The sequence below is a fragment of the Pongo abelii genome, chromosome 9 (assembly GCF_028885655.2).
Source record: "Pongo abelii isolate AG06213 chromosome 9, NHGRI_mPonAbe1-v2.0_pri, whole genome shotgun sequence".
Taxonomy (NCBI): domain Eukaryota; kingdom Metazoa; phylum Chordata; class Mammalia; order Primates; family Hominidae; genus Pongo; species Pongo abelii.
This window is the reverse complement of record NC_071994.2, coordinates 118,402,032-118,419,709: the sequence shown is the minus strand read 5'-3', so window position 1 is coordinate 118,419,709 and position 17,678 is coordinate 118,402,032. Positions and strand designations below refer to the sequence as shown.

The following is a 17,678-nucleotide window of genomic DNA, read 5'->3' as shown; positions in this document are numbered from 1 at the left end:
TCAGGCCGGGAGGAGTTCAACCTGGAGGTCACACTATACATGTGACTGTCATAAATTTAAAAATTAAAACCACCTTAGAATAAGAAATGAATAGCTATAGGGCCAAATTCTGAAACACATTAAAAAATCCTTTCATAAGAATGAAGTGGGTCATTTCCAAATGAGTTTTCGTCTTTTTAAAAGTACGTACCCAATTAAATATTTTGTGTTCCTAGGAAAAGAAAATGGCCAGGCTTTTCTTATTGGTATCTAAGTACTCGAAAACCAATATAGCTTGTAGCAAATGATTCCTATCCCCAGGCCCACATTATTATTTTTGGCTTTCATAGTCTGAAATCATAAGCTTTTGTTATGTGTAATGTGGATTGGATCACATAAATAAAGAAGGTGTCTATAGCCTTTATCCTTCAGTGATATTTATAAAATATGCCCAAGTGGGAAAACTTGACACCAGAGCACATGTTTTTAGTTCCTTAGGTACAAAGCAAAGAAGCACACCTGTCCTTAAGACTGAATCTATGTCATGACCATCTAAATGATGATAGAGAGCTTTCCTCCAAATAGAGCTGGCTATTCCCCAGGATCTTAGCCTCATGATTCCTACTCTTTGCTATTGATATTTGCATGGTTCAAGAGCTGGTCTGCTTTTAGTTATGCACCCAACAAATATTGAGTGCCTATAATATGTACAGCACGATGCTAGTGCTTTTAGAGACAAAATACTCCCTAAACCCCTTACCATGTGGTTGCGAGGACAGGTTACACACATTGGAACCCAATAAGAGATACTGTGCAATTGGGGTGATTCGGTGGCACAGGCAGAAGGTGCCACAGATGCTGAGGAGAGTGTCACAGTGGACTTTGGTCTGTGCCATCAAAGAAGGGACAAAACGTGGATAAGAAAGGATGGCATTTTGGAAGTTACGCATGAAGGTCCAATGTTACTTCAAGCATCTATCTTCAATGTGTGTTTATTTTGCATGTATTTATGTTCCAGGCATAGATTAGGCCACTCTTGCTAGGAAATACACATCTTCATCCTAGAATGTTTACTAAATTGCCTTTTTTTCTAGAGTTGACTCTACTTCATTAAGATTATTTTTCATTCAGCATTTATTGAATATTCATCAAGTGTTATTGATATGCCAGTATGCCTAGTGACAAGAATATTTTGGGGGCACTGGTAACTACTCATGAGCCACCTTTTACATAATAAGCCACCTTTTCAAGTTTTTACTCCAAAAATTATGTGTCCATTTTTCTTCATACCGTCTTAAGTGTCTACATGTTTTTTTCTGATGATTGTAAACCTGTTACAAATAACAGCATAGCTAACCAGCTTTTGACCTATATTGATTTAGGAGGGAATGAGAAAAGACTTGAATACTACAGTGATGGAGGCCACCTGACCCCATATTTTTTAAGAAATGAATGAGAAATGTGATGCGAGTGGAAAAGTTTTTAATCCCTCTATCATAATTTCAATAACTTTATGCTCTTTATTTTAAAAATAATCCTGGAGATAAAGATGTGACATGTTTTCATACTGAAGACCTATCAACAATGCAAACAAATAATACTGTGAATACAAGTTTCCCAGAATTAAAAAGTGATGTTTAGAGCTATCTTGGTAGTGAAAAATAAGACTTGACTGGAAGGACCCAGCCCTCCCATACCTAACACAAAATTTGCCAAGACTTAAAAATGTGCTACAACAACTTATAGAGAGCCTCTTTCCTGTCTCCGTCACTACCCTCGTGGTGACACCCTCATCTTTTCCTTCCCTCCCCTCTGCCTTCCTCTTATCTGTACCCCCTTCCACTGAGCATTCACACACAACATGATATAGGAATTGTTTTTCTTGTTAAATGAAACCACTATACAGATTCCTATTATTTTGCAGAACATCTGGTTTGCAAATGAAAAGATCTCAGGGGCACAACAGCACTAGTGAACAATTCTGAAGAAGCTTTTAACAAAACTTGAAATTGCTTATCCAAAAAAAAAAATCATCCCCCGTTGCTGCTGTTCTGTAGCACACAGTCTCTTCACTCACAGGGGAGGTGACTTTAACAAGGAAGAGAGCTTTATCCTGGCTCTCCTATTTTGGCCTTTTAGTTTTCGTTCTATTCCTATCCACTTCTCCCATCCCTAAGACAGGGGAGTTTGATTAAAACATAACATAGATGGAAAGAAAATTAGCCAGGAAATCAGGAGAAAATAAATTCCAGAGTTTAATTTTCCAGCAGTTATTTTTGTTTTCGATCGAGTTCAAATAACTTGAAAGAGAAGAAAAAAAAAAAAAAACCCCACCATATATTTAATATATATTGGCCAGCACAGCACGACTATGAAAAATTGTCAGGGGAATTCCTTGCCTGCCCTAGTGTCTAGATTTAAAGCACCTCCATAACACAAACTGAAGGGGAATTCAATTAAGAAAACCCATTGGCTTCTTATTGACTTTAGTTAAGAAAATAAACTGGGAGCAGGTGTATTAAAATATGTCTAACTGCTTAGTATGCTTTCATTTAGGCTTATGACAATCAAAAATGGGAGAATTTAAATTTTTTACAGTTAAGCTCTGGTTTTGAGTAGATCGTGGGTTATCACACCGTGCATTTTTTTAATGTACATCTTACTCAAACACACCCTAAAATGCAGGCTTGCAGTCTGCGCGTTGTAAAGCAGGAGCACCACAGATCAATTGGGGGAAAAAATATTTAAGGTTGTAAATTTAATTTTGTTCTAGGATTTTCATTTTCATTTATGGCACCCGTTGTGTTTGAGACCATGGACCAATTTATGGATTAGTTTTAAACCCCCAGTCTGTCACACTCAATGAACAATTCTAAATTGGAGAGAATCCATATGAAAGGATTAGAATGTGCCACAGTGGAGCTTACACATGACTGTTTCAACTAAATATTGCCCAGCTGCCTCTCCTGCAGTATTTTTTTTTTTTTTTTTTTTTTGCTACTTAGTTAAATTGCTAGTGTCTCTAATTTCACACATTGTCAGAGCTTTTTTTATTTTGTAAATATACTGCAACAATAAATGTATGTGATGTTTCATTTATTCAAGATGGGGTCTGATAAACTGTAGGACTAGGAGACTAAGAAAAGAAGTCAGTTTTGAGTAGAATGTGCATCTTTCAAATAATAGTGCTGGGCCCTTCTTTGGATACCTTGTTTGACTGTACTCATAAAATAGCCAGAGAGTGACTTTTAAGACTGTACACACTCACTGGGTTTTCAAGAAGGTGGGATTGTTTTTTTCTTGGCCATATAATATAAATGTATAATAAATTTGCTCTCTTTGTAATTAAAATTAAAATAAGAGACAGTAGCTCAGCTAGGCCTTTTAAATGTCAAGTATAACCCAACACCACCGTAAGTCCAGCTCAATTTTTTGTGACCTATTTTTCTCATAGGCTTGCTCAAAGATTTTTTTTTTAAGGCAGCAGCAAGATGAGGTTTTAAAAAGGCTTTGTTAGGGCAATTAGACATTTTCATTTTTCAAACTGATAACAGCATTTATCACTTATATTGAAATTTTATTATTTGCATTTTGCCTCTACACTTAGAATGTTACCCAACAATATGGCAACCGCACAAGTTGATTCACAGGGTGTGCTTGCACATTTCTCCAGTTTTCTGATTAAGATACCCTAATAAATCCTGCCTCACAGAGTTGCACTCACTTCAGAGCCAGCGTGTCTGTGGTTTCTGCAAGAAGTCATAACGCAATTATGAAGGAGAATTAGATTCTGTCATCGTGGTCTCCTGCAGGGACACAAAGTTACTTTTAAAGAATGTTTTCTTAATTCTTTACTTGAAAATAACCTCTGTTCAAGTAGCATACCAGATGCTCTTAGAGAAATGGAGTCAGTGACTCCCCAGACACACCGTCAATCTTGCTCTGAACTTTGTAGCCAGCCTGTGTTTCTCCTGCAGTCTGCTACCCCGTTGCTGCTCATGGTTTTGCCATTTCCAGCTGCAGTAATCATGTGTTTGACTTGAACATGTGTTTGCTGTTAACCATTTTAGAATGTGTTTTTTCTTCTCAACATCCCCCTTTCCTCCCCTTTTGGGTGCAGTTGATGGATTTCCCATCCCCAGAATGGGAAAGCAAGATGCACTGTGGATTTTCCTTCATTTATTTTCTAGTACTCACCTAGGAGCAGACGCCTAGCTTCACTTGGTTTAATTTCATCTTAAAGCTGACGTGATGTTGTGATGTAGGAAGACAGTAAATTGGGGTCACTGGTTAATGCTGATATTATTTTTGAAGACTCTAACCCTTAGGTCTTACTCCACCCCCCGCCCTTCTTTCATTTGTACTTAATTATTTACCTGGTGAAAATAAAGCTTATGCCGGGCACAGTGCCTCATGCCTGTAATCCCAGCACTTTGGGAGGCCAAGGCGGGTGGATCACCTGAGGTCTGGAGTTTGAGACCAGCCTGACCAACATGGAGAAGCCCCGTCTCTACTAAAAATAAAAAATTAGCCAGGCGTGGTGGTGCATGCCAGTAATCCCAGCTACTTGGGAGGCTGAGGCAGGAGAATCGCTTGAACGCAGGAGCTGGAGGTTGTGGTGAGCCGAGATCACACCATTGCATTCCAGCCTGGGCAACAAGAGCGAAACTCCATCTCAAAAAAAAAAAAAAAAAAAAAAAAAGAAAAGAAAGCATATTAGAAGAGCTACTACAAAAATAATGAGCCAGAGTGTTGATTGCTTTTTTGTAATTTTGGAAAGGAGCCAATGCCTATCTATACAATGTATTAACATGCATATAAATGTTTCTGTACAAATGGGCATTTGATCCTGCCCCTCAAATTTAAAGTACCTAATGCTGCACTTGGATGTTTCAACTAAGGAAATGTGTCATCTATGTCAGGAGAATCTGTGACAGAGTGTGTTTCAACTGTACAGTTTTCTGTATTGTTTTTTACTGCTATTTTATGCACACAGACTTGACTTGTAAGTATTTTGTTCTTATGCGGTATATTGTATGTTTCTCTTCATCTATTCGTCAGAAACTAAGCTATCAGTAATATTAAGCTGCATTGGCCTTTCAGACTTCTGGTTAATTCTGGCTCCTTAGAAAGGATCTAATTTTTGATGGTATAGGATCCTCAGGAAAGCATGCCAACTGAAGGGGAACGCCGGTGTGAATTCATGTGTCATATTTATACATCAGAAGCACCAGGCTCATTTACCCCCCAAAAAAGCTTCATATGAAGTTCCAGTGCATTTAAACATTGCCTGTGTTGAATCAGAAAGTCTTTTGGCATCTCCACAGCTCATGAAAGCAATTACAAGCTAAATAGCTGCATTCTACAAAAGGACAGTGAACTGCTTGCTTGCAGTTTAACCCAGAATCTTACTTCAACCACCGCCGTTTGACTAGAGATAACTAGCTCCTGTCTCAGTATCACCATTCCTTTTTGCCAGCAATGGGTCGTAGAAGGAACGTGCCTGGGAAGTTTAGAACTCAAAATGAAAGTATGGCCAGATGGGTTGACATTGGAATGAGGTTGACTAGAAGAGTGGTGATAGAATGACTCTGGAAAAAGAATGTCACCCTGCATTTTGTTAAGATATTTATTCCACTTCCCCTGTAGCCAAAAATAAAGAGAAAATTCCTTGAGCTCCTTGGAGGAATTTCTTGTGAACAGGAGCAAGTACAGCAAGCTTGGCTTAGAAGCCTGGTAGAAGAAGGAGAAAACTTGAACAGCATCAGAAATAGAAGAAGAAAAAGACAAAATACATTTCCTTCCACAGCAAGTTCATCTAGCAATGGAAAAAGAAAAAACAAAAACAAAGAACTGCACTCTCTCCTAATCCAGCCATGAAAGCAGGACTCCCGGCCCCTCAGAACGGTGAACATGGTTCTGAATTGTGAGCGAAAGGATGGCTGGATACTTAAATTTTTGGAATGTCATATGATTAGAAGTGGCATTTGGCAGATTGTGTGAAGGGTGTTTTCATGAAAGGCTTCTGCTCTTGGATTTTAACATGAAGAGCTTTAGAGTGAAGAATGGATGTGTGTGTGTGTGTGTGTGTGTGTGTGTGTATGTATAGAAACTAATCTGTGAAAACCTTGAACATGTTCATTGCCATGGCCTCCCAGTTAATTGAACTTTCTGGCTAAACTATGCTGAAATAATACACTGGATGGAAAACTTAAACCTGTCTATTCATCTACAGGCATCTGAGCATAAGCAGTAAAAGGATCCTAAAAGTGTGATTGATTCAGTGATGCCTAATTGGCAGTCAAGAAGCCCAAGTGCCCGGGTGGGTTGGGTTAAAACAAAGGCAATGTTTGAATGTTATGAATCCATTGTTTAACCGGCCTTTCGACTGAGCTTTTCTGTCGCAGTCCTGAGCCTTGATGCTTTAAGAGCCATCTACCAGCCACTGAGTTTGCACTGGTGTTTCTCATCACTTTGCATGTCCACCTGACTATTGACTAGCAAATATATGTGTCCTGGCAAGACCCCCAGAACCAAAGAATTTACTGTTTTCCTCACTGGCTCGCAGCTTTGAGCTCAAGGCATGTCCTAAAACAGTGCAACTCACTTCAAATGCTTTTTGCTTTTCATTTATTATTGCTTGTCACGCGGTGTTCTTTGAAAGCTTGCTCATATATTATCTGTTCCATTTTTTTCCATTTTCCCTTTTTTTGCATGCCGTTCCTCCTGTTTCTTCCCTTCCTCCAATCCTCTGTTCCCGTCTGTAGACACAACGGCGACGACAGAACCAGCAGTTCACGGTTGGTATCACATTACTGTTTATCTACTTTCTCAGCACTGCTGAGACGCAAGGCAAGCCTGGGAAAAAGAGAAATGTAGTCTTCAAGGGAAATCATGTTTCAAGTAGACTGACCTCATAAATATACTGTAATTTTTTAAGGTTTGAAAAGATGTCGAGTCTTGTCATTTCTGTTGTGAGTTCAGTAGCCAATGGATGCAAGCTGAGATGAGACCTTCTCCCCACTGGGTGGCTGCAATTGTAGGAGTTTCAGTGGCACAGAGTCCTCCTTACTTACAGAACTCCACCAAACCTTGAAATACATGGGGCTTCAAACAAACGAGTATTTGCAAGAAAATTGTAACATCTGAATTAAAGGCCCAGTTGCTTTGTTTATATATAGGCCATAGTCCCAGGTAAATCTTGAAGAGGAGTCATTTGTGTCACTTAGTAAAGTTGAGATGGAAGGGCAGACGAGGGAAGAAGATTTCTGTTTAAAATTGTGAGCTTCTGATGAGGAAGGTCATTGGTCTTTAGAAAGGTCATGATTTTAATTATGTTGCTAATCATATTTACCCCACCACCCCTCACTGGTTCACTCCTAATCTCTATGTGTTCATATAACTTTATGCTCACATTTGGCAGAAAACTCCTCCAAACCAAGAATGATACCATACGTCAATTTTATCAGCATTAACTGGGACTTTAAATAAGTTACTGGTGTGTGTGTGGCTTGCAGGTAAAATAGTAATACGTTTTTAACCACAAAGTGATAAAAACTGAGTGAGTCAAAGCTCAGGAGGGGCATCAGGAAATATGATCTCTTTTTCCCCATCTCACCAATGACTTACTGGATTGGAATAAGTCTATTAACTTTTCTATGTCTCTCCAATCAGAAAATGAGAATCATGTTTCATCTGTATATTACTTTATTACTTAGCTCAAATCTAGCCCTGACAAGACTGTGCTTAGAAAAGATATGTTAGTTTAAAACTGGGCTGAATTTTAATAATTGAATCCAAGGGAATTATTTGGTAAAGGCCCTACTTTAATCTCTTTGCCTGTTGTTGTACAGGATGGAAATCTATCATTTAAATGACAAGAGGTGATCAGCCAACCCTGCCATGTTAATTCAACTTTTAGAGAAACATTTCCTGGCACAGACTGACTCACTTAGAGACCTACATTTGATAACTCACCAGTTGGAAAATCTCTAAGCTCTGTAGGAGCTGTCCTTGAAGGTCAGGGCTTGATGCTTGGCAGGTCACCCCATCTTTTAACTTTCCTATGACGAATTCTGAGAAAGCAAAACGAACTTACGTACTGAGCAATATATCCTTCCTCACCCCATTCCTATTTCTTTCTGCCCTTCCTGGTCATTGGTGCAAAAGGAAAAGTTCACAAAATAACTTAAAGGGGCCGGGTGTGCTGACAGTCATGAGAAATCAATTAGGTATAAAACTTCCACTTTCTAAGGTAATGCCCCATAGTGCTTGCTACATCTCAGGCATTGCAATCCATTAAGCTCAGTTATTTGTAGTTTTCATCATTAATTGAGCACCTTCTGAGTTTTATCGATTATTCTCAAAGGGTTATTTTAATGTAGTTAGAGAGATTTCATTCTATTCTTTTTAAGATACTTAAGTTTCTTTTTAAGATACTTTAAGTTTTGAGCTTACTGTAATTAACTACAAGGTAAAATGCAAGCTCTTCCAACCCATAGCCCATGGGCCACATGCGGCCCAGGACGGCTTTGAATGTGGCCCAACACAAATTCATAAACTTTCTTAAAACAGTGTGAGATTGTTTTGCGATTTTTTTTTTTTTTTTAGTTCATCAGCTATCATTGTTAGTGTATTTAATGTGTGGCCCAAGACAATTCTTCTTCCAATGTGGTCCAGGGAAGCTAAAAGATTGGACACCCCTGATATAATGTAACCATACAATTCCTAAATTCTCTGAGATCCTTGAAGAAATATTGACCATTTGTCTCCTAAAGCTCCAGAATTCTATTTTCTAGGTCCCTTCAATAAAATTCATGTTCTTACGTGACTCTAGTGGATGTAGGTCTCAGAGTTGGATAGGCTATTCGAAGTAGGAAATTTGTCCCCTAATCTGAAAAATAAGTTAACTTACAGGCTGATCCTGATTTTAGAGTACTAGTTTTAATCAGGTCTTTCCCTGGAGAGAGAGAAAGAGAAGGTGATCTCTTTTTGTGGTATAAGGAAGAGACACTTGGAATGGGACTTTATAGCATTTCTGTGGCAGGTAATAGAGGTGTTGGTGTACTGTGAGAAGCAACTGCCTTCCTATTAGTTTGGAGACGATGTTCAAGTTAGTGATACCTCAGTAGGAAGTTATTGACTAGCAGTGCATGAAGAATACACCTAGAGCCAAGGGATTTATTGTATTTTATATATATACTTGGAATTTGCTTCTTAACGGCAGAGGGATAGAAAAGTGATAGATAATCTAGGCTGATCCCTGTATAATACACTTAAAATACATTCTTTACCTTGTCCAAAATCCTCGTAGCATCTTCACAAAGGGCTCCAGCCACTATTTTAAAGAGCATACTCGTTAACCCACAGCAAAGAAGCTGTAATGAAAGCCAGATAATATCTAAAATTTTGCTTGATGTGGGGGAAAAACTTCCAGGTCAGTTGTCAGGGTAGGAAAGGTAATAGAACATGGTGGAAATTACAAAGCAGCATCTGAGATTTCCAAAGAGATGATGATACAGAACTGATTTTATTCTAGTGAATTGTAGCTGAAAACCCAACTTCTTCATTACAGCAACCATTTGACTTAGATTCATTTGAGAATAATCTCAAGATGTTTGTTATGGTGATCTGGGCCTAGAAATGTTGAATGGTTTGATAACTTAGCAACTTAAATGACAAGACATTAAGTCAATCAGCTATGGCCATCTTATTTGGTCTTAAAAGTTTTCATACTGGATTTCCTTCTATATTTCTGTGTTTTTATAAAAAGGAAAAGAAAAAATAACAATTTTTAAAGCTTTCCCTTTGAAGACTCATTAAAATATTTTATTCAAGCTTGTTTTGCTACAGTATGTATGAAGTTTATACCAGTTGTTTATGTATGTTGACCATTTGTTCTTACCAATATCTGATTGGAATAAGCATGTATTGGAAGGTTAGAAGTGCATGGGCATGATTCAAAATCAAGTGGATTTTCTCCAAAAAGAAAGCCAAACAACAATTAGCCACAATATGCTTTTAAGGATTTAATTGATAGTAAAGATAAATGTGAGTGTTAAGAATGGGATTTTTAGACTAGGCTGACACAGAGGATCTTCTCTGAATAAGGATCTTGAGCATTTGTGTTTTTGGAGCTCATCCTTAAGGCCTGGACAGGAAGAATCCTGTGTTATGTGTGCATGTTGAGCAATGCAAAAAACACTCTGCCAAATCCTGATACCACATGGTCTGAGAAATGCATGAGTGATTTAACGCACGGATGGTGTAGTCATTATGTTCTTGATGTGTGGGTGCGTGTGATGGCTTTTGTTTGTTCATATGTGGGCGCTTCTGTGTCTTGTGCCTTGTTCCTTCTGCTCTGTGTGTCCCCTCTCCCCTTCCCCACCCTCCTCCCCAATGTGAGGGGTCGGGTGACAGCATGCCCATGGTCTGGAATAGTGCTTGTGCTTTTGCTGCACTGCAGTCAGCTGGCTTCCTCTGGGTTTGAGGTCTCTCTCTCTGTGTCTCTCTCTCTCTTTCTCTCTGTGCCCCTTCTCTCCCCTCTCCATTTTATTATTTTCAAGTCTACCTGTCCTCTTGCTTTTTCACCTCTTAATACAGTAGAGGCTGATGATCTCATGAATTTTCATATCCCCAATGAGTTTTTAAATCGTTCTTAATTCAGTATGCAGTTGTGGTAAGACGCAAACTGGAAACCCCCCTGAAGAATAATTTTTCATTTTCAGTTTTGGTTTCAGAATGTTTGGCCTGTGCTAGCTACATGCTCGTACCCTACGAGCACAGCCCTTAGGAAACTGCCCCCATAGCTCTTCCTTTTCCCAACTCGTTTATAAATTATGCAAACCATGGTCAAATTCTAAAAGCACATACAGTTTTCTTATTATACTTTATATTCAGTTGTGGGGAAATTCCTAAGCCCATTTTAAAGAAACATAGCCAGCAGTGCGCATTACTACAACCGCTATGTCCACCATCTGTGTATGTGCCTCTATGTACATCTCTCTGTATGAGCACATAGCAATGGCATTCAAAGGCTGTCATTCAGTCACGGGACTCTGCAGACATTGTATGTTCTACACAAGAGCAAAGCTCAAGAGGTTTACGAATGGCTGCAGGACCTGAAGATTGTGTTTCAGCCTTGATATGCAGTTTGGAAACAATGTGCTACTGTCTAACGGCGTGAACCAAATTTCTGCTAATGGGAAGAAGGGAAAACTCTCCACAAAAGCTGACAAAGCAGGAAGAACAGGATGACTGAGTTTTTAGATTAAAACTACTGGGGGCGTCTGAACTCATGGCTGGTGGTGGAAGTAAGAGTTTCCATAATATGGCCAAGTGATCAGATGTATGCTGCTTAGGTAAGAGAGAGACCATCGCCTACTTTGTTTTTCATAATGGGAATGGTATTAGGTCCAGTGGGCTAAGTTATTCTTTTCTGGAGGTTTTATTCGATCATTCTATTTCAAAATTTTCTGGAAAAAAAAACGATACCCTGAAAAACTGAGCCCATAAACATTTAAATTGTATTTGACCTTGAATTGATTTAATATCTCTAGAATTTCTTACTGTTTCTAATTTTTTGAGGTTTTCCTTACCCTGGTTTTAAATGGCCACATCGTATCACTTTTAGAAGCCAGCAATTACTGTTGAAAAGGAAGAATCACAACTGCAAAAGCATTACCTGAGAGGGCTTAGGGTATGTTATAGCACATTGTAGCACCATGAAAAAGTTAAATACTCGTCTCTGCAGAAGAGATGGCTATCATGCATATATTAAATTACCATGTTTGCGTCTTTAGGACTTTATTAATTGCTCAAAAATAATCCCATATGGACAAAAAGTAAACTTTCATTTGTTTAACAAAGTTTAAAGACATATGTTGAATACATTTTAATTAGCAGTGACTAGAAAGGGGCTTTAATGGATGATATGAAAGTTTCAAGAGAATACACAAGAAGTAATTTCCCACTTAGAGTGAAGTCTCCTTTTGAAGAATGTTCTCTGCTTCATAAAATACGTCTTTGTCTTTTTCTTTGAGAAAATGAAAAGTGTATAATTTTTAACATGAAAGAAAAATACCTAAGCCAAATCAGTTTTAGGAGATAAATTTTGCTCGTCCCCACTTGTACACCCAGTGCTTCAGTAAATTCTTCTTAATTATATTTATTCTGAAATTGTCCAACTATGGCAGAGTATTGTAGGTTCATACAATATAATAGTGCTGCAAAAACAAATTTAACGCCACTAGCCTAAATGGCTTCCTGCTTTAGAACATAATCCGAGCAGTAGATTCCAGATAACTTGATATATTTTAAAGTTTATGCTATTAAAAATGACAGTTTCCACTTTAATGAGGTGTATATCAACTGTCTGTTGCTTTTAATGGAAACCTTTGCATATCAGTGATATTTCATAAACATATTTGTCTTTTTGGTTTTTTTAATTAGCTTTCTAATGCCCTCCCCAAGGAAATAAGCCTTTAGCAGTAAAGCTACCTACTTGAAACATCCTTGTTTAATGTGGTTCAGTGGGCACCAAGCACATATGTAGGACGCTTTGATATTTGTTCGGCCAGGTAGAAGTGAGAGATTAGCCTTCTGAGAACTGCAAACTTATAATTAACTACAAAGAAGTACTTTATGTTGCCTGTTTATAACAGTTATTTAAATAATTGTATTCATCAGTCTTTATACAACGTATAAGCCAATTAGAAATAGGAATACTGTCAACCAATCAGATTTCAGAACAAATGGATATCCTCTCTACTCAGTTGCCTCTATAATTGATTGCATTGCTCACTGCTTTCCCTTTAGTTGCCTAAATCTATAGTTTGGGAATACCTGTGGGCTCAAAATCTTCCCATTTTTAATCAGCACCTGCTGTTAACTATTAGCACCCAAGGGTCATGATGGAAGTTCTTCTTCCTCAAGGGCTGATGGTGTGACAGCCTCCTTTCACAGAATTGACCTGGCTATCAATGTTCGTTTGGTTTCTCTATAAAGCAACTTACAAAATGCAGGCTTCAGTGATCATTTGCACATGACTGTTGTGGTTCATTTGGGCCTTTAAAAATAGTGATCAGTTTGACATTACTTGTTTCAAAAGCATTTGTTTTGGTTGCTTTTATGCTCTGATTGGGCATTATTCCCAAATTATTAATTCAACAAATACTCACTGAGAATACACTTTGTGGGTTGGCTGTAGCAGAAGGGAAAGATGCCAAAATAAACACAACTTGCTTCTCCAAAGACCTTGCAGTTTATTAGGTCCACAGACATCTTCAAAAGGGACAAACTTGACTAGAGAAGTATGAGCGAACTGCTGTGCAACTTAAAGGACCTAGGCAGTTAGTCACACCGGACTTTGAGCAGAACAGCAAAGAACAAGTAAAGCTGCCTTGAATGTCTTAACATTTTGTGTTATTAAATAAACTTCATTAAAGGATCAGCTCACAAGTAAAGCAAAAGGAAATGGAAACCATCTCCTATCTGAGCCTCCCATTGTTTATCTACTTCCCTCTTCACCCCTTTTAATTCAAATCAGAGCTAGCTGAGAAGCATCTCAGCTGGCCAGCATTGGAATTGACTCGGATATAGGTGTTTCAAGCCCCCATTTGATTACCTCCTGACCTAACTGCTTTTTCAGCTTTGAGGGTTTTATTTTTCAGGAATACCATTGATTTATGAAATTCTCTTTTTTAAAAAAATCATTTTGTGAATCAGATTTTCTGATGAAGGCATAACCTGCAATCTGCACTTAGCAGATGCTGTACCATTTTGAAATATGTGATCCAAGATCATCATAAATTGATAATGAACTGTGTTTGTCAGTATTGGCAGTGGATTTCAATTTACAGTAAAATGCGAAATAAAACGTACATACATCGGTATGTAACATCTAAATACATTTGTATTTAAGAGCTATCAGAGCATCGACAGCTAACAATCAGGCTTTATTGATTTTTTTTCTTTTTGCATGCTGTTATGAATGAGTGATTTTAAGCATTCACCTTCATGTTTCATGTCCTTTGAACAGTGGAGACTGAGGAATCTTTCTGCCTCGATTGCGTATTAAGAACAAAATTACATAATTGAAGAAATGTACTTATGGATTAATACATTCACGCTATCAAAAACATAGATAGCAAGAGATTTGGCTCATGTTTTTAAAGAAATTCATCCTCAGTTCTTAAGTGTTTTGTTTATGTCCCTCGAGGAATGAAAAGAAAAACGATTTGTTTTTACTTGTAAGGCCTTACTCAGTTGCCCAATTCCGCAGAAGAACTGGACAGTGAGGACCTCTCAGGTAAGGGCTAGTCATTAGGTAAGGCACTGCAGTGTCCAACCTGTGGGTGCTCTATCCACTTCTACAAAATGGCCATTTGGTTTGCTGAGCAATCAGTGTGGATTTTGAGGCTAACAAAAAACAAATTTGTATCAATACTGTCTTCCTCCCCGGTCACCCACTCACCTGTTTTCTCTGTGGTAGCGATATTTATATTTCAGAATGGGGACAATTTAATTAATGCAGGAGAGGACAAGTTACCTTTGGGATTGTACTAAAGCCTCTCTGTTCAGTGGCTTCAAATAATGTTTATGTCCTAGTTATATAATGTGTTGGGAGAAATTTTGTTGTATTACAAAGCAATTTAAGGATGTTGGATTATGTGACAAGATCTTTTTTTAAAAAAAAAAACAAGCAACTCATTGACTGCCTACTTCTGTGGAGGGGACTGGAATAGCCATGTTGTAGTTATCTTAGAAGTCAGGGGTAGGGAAGGGCAGGGAGGAGGGGGGAGCAATTGTTTTGTCACACACCATGATGTAAACTAATTATCCACCTCAGACCTCTTTCACAGCACACTGAGCTCTTGCAAAAGTAGGTTTCATGCTTGATTCCAGGATTTAGGTGTTACTAATCCAGAATAAGAAGCATATCCTACAAGGGAGGGAGGGAGGGAGATTTAAAGTGGTCAGAGCTAAACAATTATATGAGCTTCCATGATGTTGTGGGACTTAACTGCCAACCAGCTATAGCTTAAACCTTTCCATCCGTCACTTAATAAGTCAGTAAGCAAGGCCCTTCTTGTTATTGCAGTGGAGAAATTAAGTCATAGGACCGTAGACACTTACTCAAGCCTGTTGGAAAGAAAGATTCCAGAGGCGCTTTTACTGAAGCTCCCTTTAATAGTTGGCTATTGAGGTGCAGTCCTTAACTATAAGTCTGACCCGGTGAGAGAATAAGATAGTACTACTCGATTTTTCAAAGTGCAATAGATTTATTGCTAACTACGTGCTTCTGACAAACCTCAGGGATATCTTCACTTTGCTGTTATGTAGCCTGTAGTTTGAGTTTAGCTGTTGGATTTATTTTTCTACAGACTGGAAGCTCCAGGAGGCCATGCTGGTTTTGTTCACTGCTGTACACCTGTCATGTACTAAGTACCCAGTTGACACTTATTGGATGAATGAATGAATTTCCAAATCCCAATGCATAGATAAATAAATAGATTAGAAAGATAGCCAGCCAATCAAGAGAGTGTTTCATTTTTTGCCACTTCCTTGTGGTGTAGTTGGAGAAGTTGCAAAAACATTTGCCTAGTTTTATTTTAAAATAAGGGTGGATAAGTCCTTCTCCCTACGTAAAATGTGATGCTGGAAGCAATTTCTGCTTGCATTTCTGGTGATAGACAGTCTCAGTTCTGATTGACCGTAAAGAAAACAACTCTCTTTGACACAGTAGCCCTGGCAAGTGGATCTTCTCAAAGATCCTAAGAAAGCTGGTGGGTGTGTTGGCCCTGATCCCTCTTGGCACAATAGCCAGACAAGGATCACTCAGATATGCAAAAGTCATTTTTCTCCTCTTTGGGAAAATGTGACTGAATCAGCCATCCACCCCTTCCACCAGCATCATCAATTAGGAATACTCTGGGCCTCAGCACTGCGCCATGTCAGATGAGTCCCTGCTGCAGTTCTATCAATCACCCAAGTCAGAAGCAATAAACCAACAACTGTTTGTGTTCATAATAATTCGGTTAAATTAATAATTATGTTGTCCCCCTCCCCCACTCCCTGCAGGAACACTGCAGTCATATATTGCTCAGGAGCCGTAAGTCATGTAGAACACTGATGAACTATCAGGCTGGGCCGGGCTGCCTTTGCATCTGGTTTGATGAACTAATCAAAAACTGATTAGCACCTTCGTTCAAAGGGGATGCTGATTAATCAATTACTATTGATTGTGAGCTTGGCTTCACTCAGCAGCAAAGAGACATCTGAAGGGAAAAAAAAACAACCAATAAAAATTGAGCAGCTGTCATAGTGTTTAAATTTATTAAAACAAAATACATTATTTTTATGAAGCTGTCTTGAAATGGGTCACTGAAGGGGAGCATATTGATTGAGAAAGGATGAACTTCTCAAATTTCTGTAGCCTAGAGACTGAATTCAATTATAATACAAGACAAACCGGTTAACACCCATCTTAAACAGTCCATCGATAAATTAGAGTAGGTGTTGTACATTTAATGCTAAACTGTGGTAATGAATAATATCATCATCCATTCCCTGCTGCATCAGGGTAGAAATTTCATCCTTTCCATATTATGGATAAATGTTATGTACTCAATTTCCTTCCAAATGATGGTCTATCTTCCGTTTGTCCCCTTTGCCCCAACCTCCCCCACGCACCAGTGCTAACTTCATTAATGACAATTTCATAAGCAACATATGGTGCTCCATTCTCACCCAGCAAAACAAGTTGCCCAGCTGATCCTCCTCTTTAATCTGCATAAAGAAATTATGCTCGTGTGTAGTTCAGTGATTTAATTATTGGCAGGCCTGGGGAGCTTACCCAGTTCTACTTTGAACCCTTTCATTTACTTTTTGGGTGTTAACTTTATTGTTGATGGATCCATAAGAATTTTGAATTGTTTTATCAATTACATCTGCTCTTTCCTGGTGACAGCTGGTGGTTATTGCCACTCATGTGGAATGGAATAGCTTTAAGCATATTTATCCTTCAATTTTATTTTAAAACTTTTTCAAAATGTCTCCAACTGCCTCTCTCCCTTCAGCAGTGGAGGGGCCTTGGGGAACTGTTTAGTGGAGTGAGGTGGTAAATATACAGTGTGCCAGAAAATGGCCCTCCAGCACAGTTCAAGAAATCCATCAGTCTTCTGCTTTGGAAGCAAAGGCACCGACAAGAAATTCCAGAACTGTCATGATTCCTCAAAACATGTTATCAGCTCTTGCCCTACACACAAGAAAGTGATCTGGAAAACTCCTACAACATGTCCCTTACGATCCAAAAAAAAAAAGCATGGGCCTCGGAGGGCAATTCTAAATGGCTTTGCTAACCCTCATGTAGGTGTTAGGAAGAATCTAGGTGAACCAACTGCAGTCCCCTAAATGGATTATACAAGAAACATGGCTTCAAAATATAGCCTATATTTAGCTGGGCGTGGTGGCTCACACCTGTAATCCCAGCACTTTGGGAAGCTGAGGCAGGTGGATCACTTGAGGTCAGGAATTCGAGACCAGCCTGGCCAACATGGCAAAACCCCATCTCTACTAAAAACACAAAAATTAGCCAGGCCTGGTGGCGTGCACCTGTAGTCCCAGCTACTTGGGGGTGCGGAGGGGGGGTCAGGGGTTGGCTGAGGAGAATTGCTTGAATGAGGAGGCGGAGGTTGCAG

The 17,678-nt window shown here is 38.8% G+C and overlaps 1 protein-coding gene across 6 annotated transcripts in view; it reads left to right on the top strand.

Moving 5' to 3' along the window:
- Positions 1 to 17,678, top strand: part of CADM1 (cell adhesion molecule 1) — a 330,708-nt gene that overhangs the window by 299,740 nt on the left and 13,290 nt on the right. For 2 of the 6 annotated variants that reach the window (XM_009247088.4, XM_024254578.3), the window contains 2 exons: positions 6,747 to 6,779; positions 14,234 to 14,287. In XM_009247088.4, coding sequence (XP_009245363.1) covers positions 6,747 to 6,779; positions 14,234 to 14,287 — 87 coding nt within the window. 6 annotated transcript variants of the gene reach the window in all.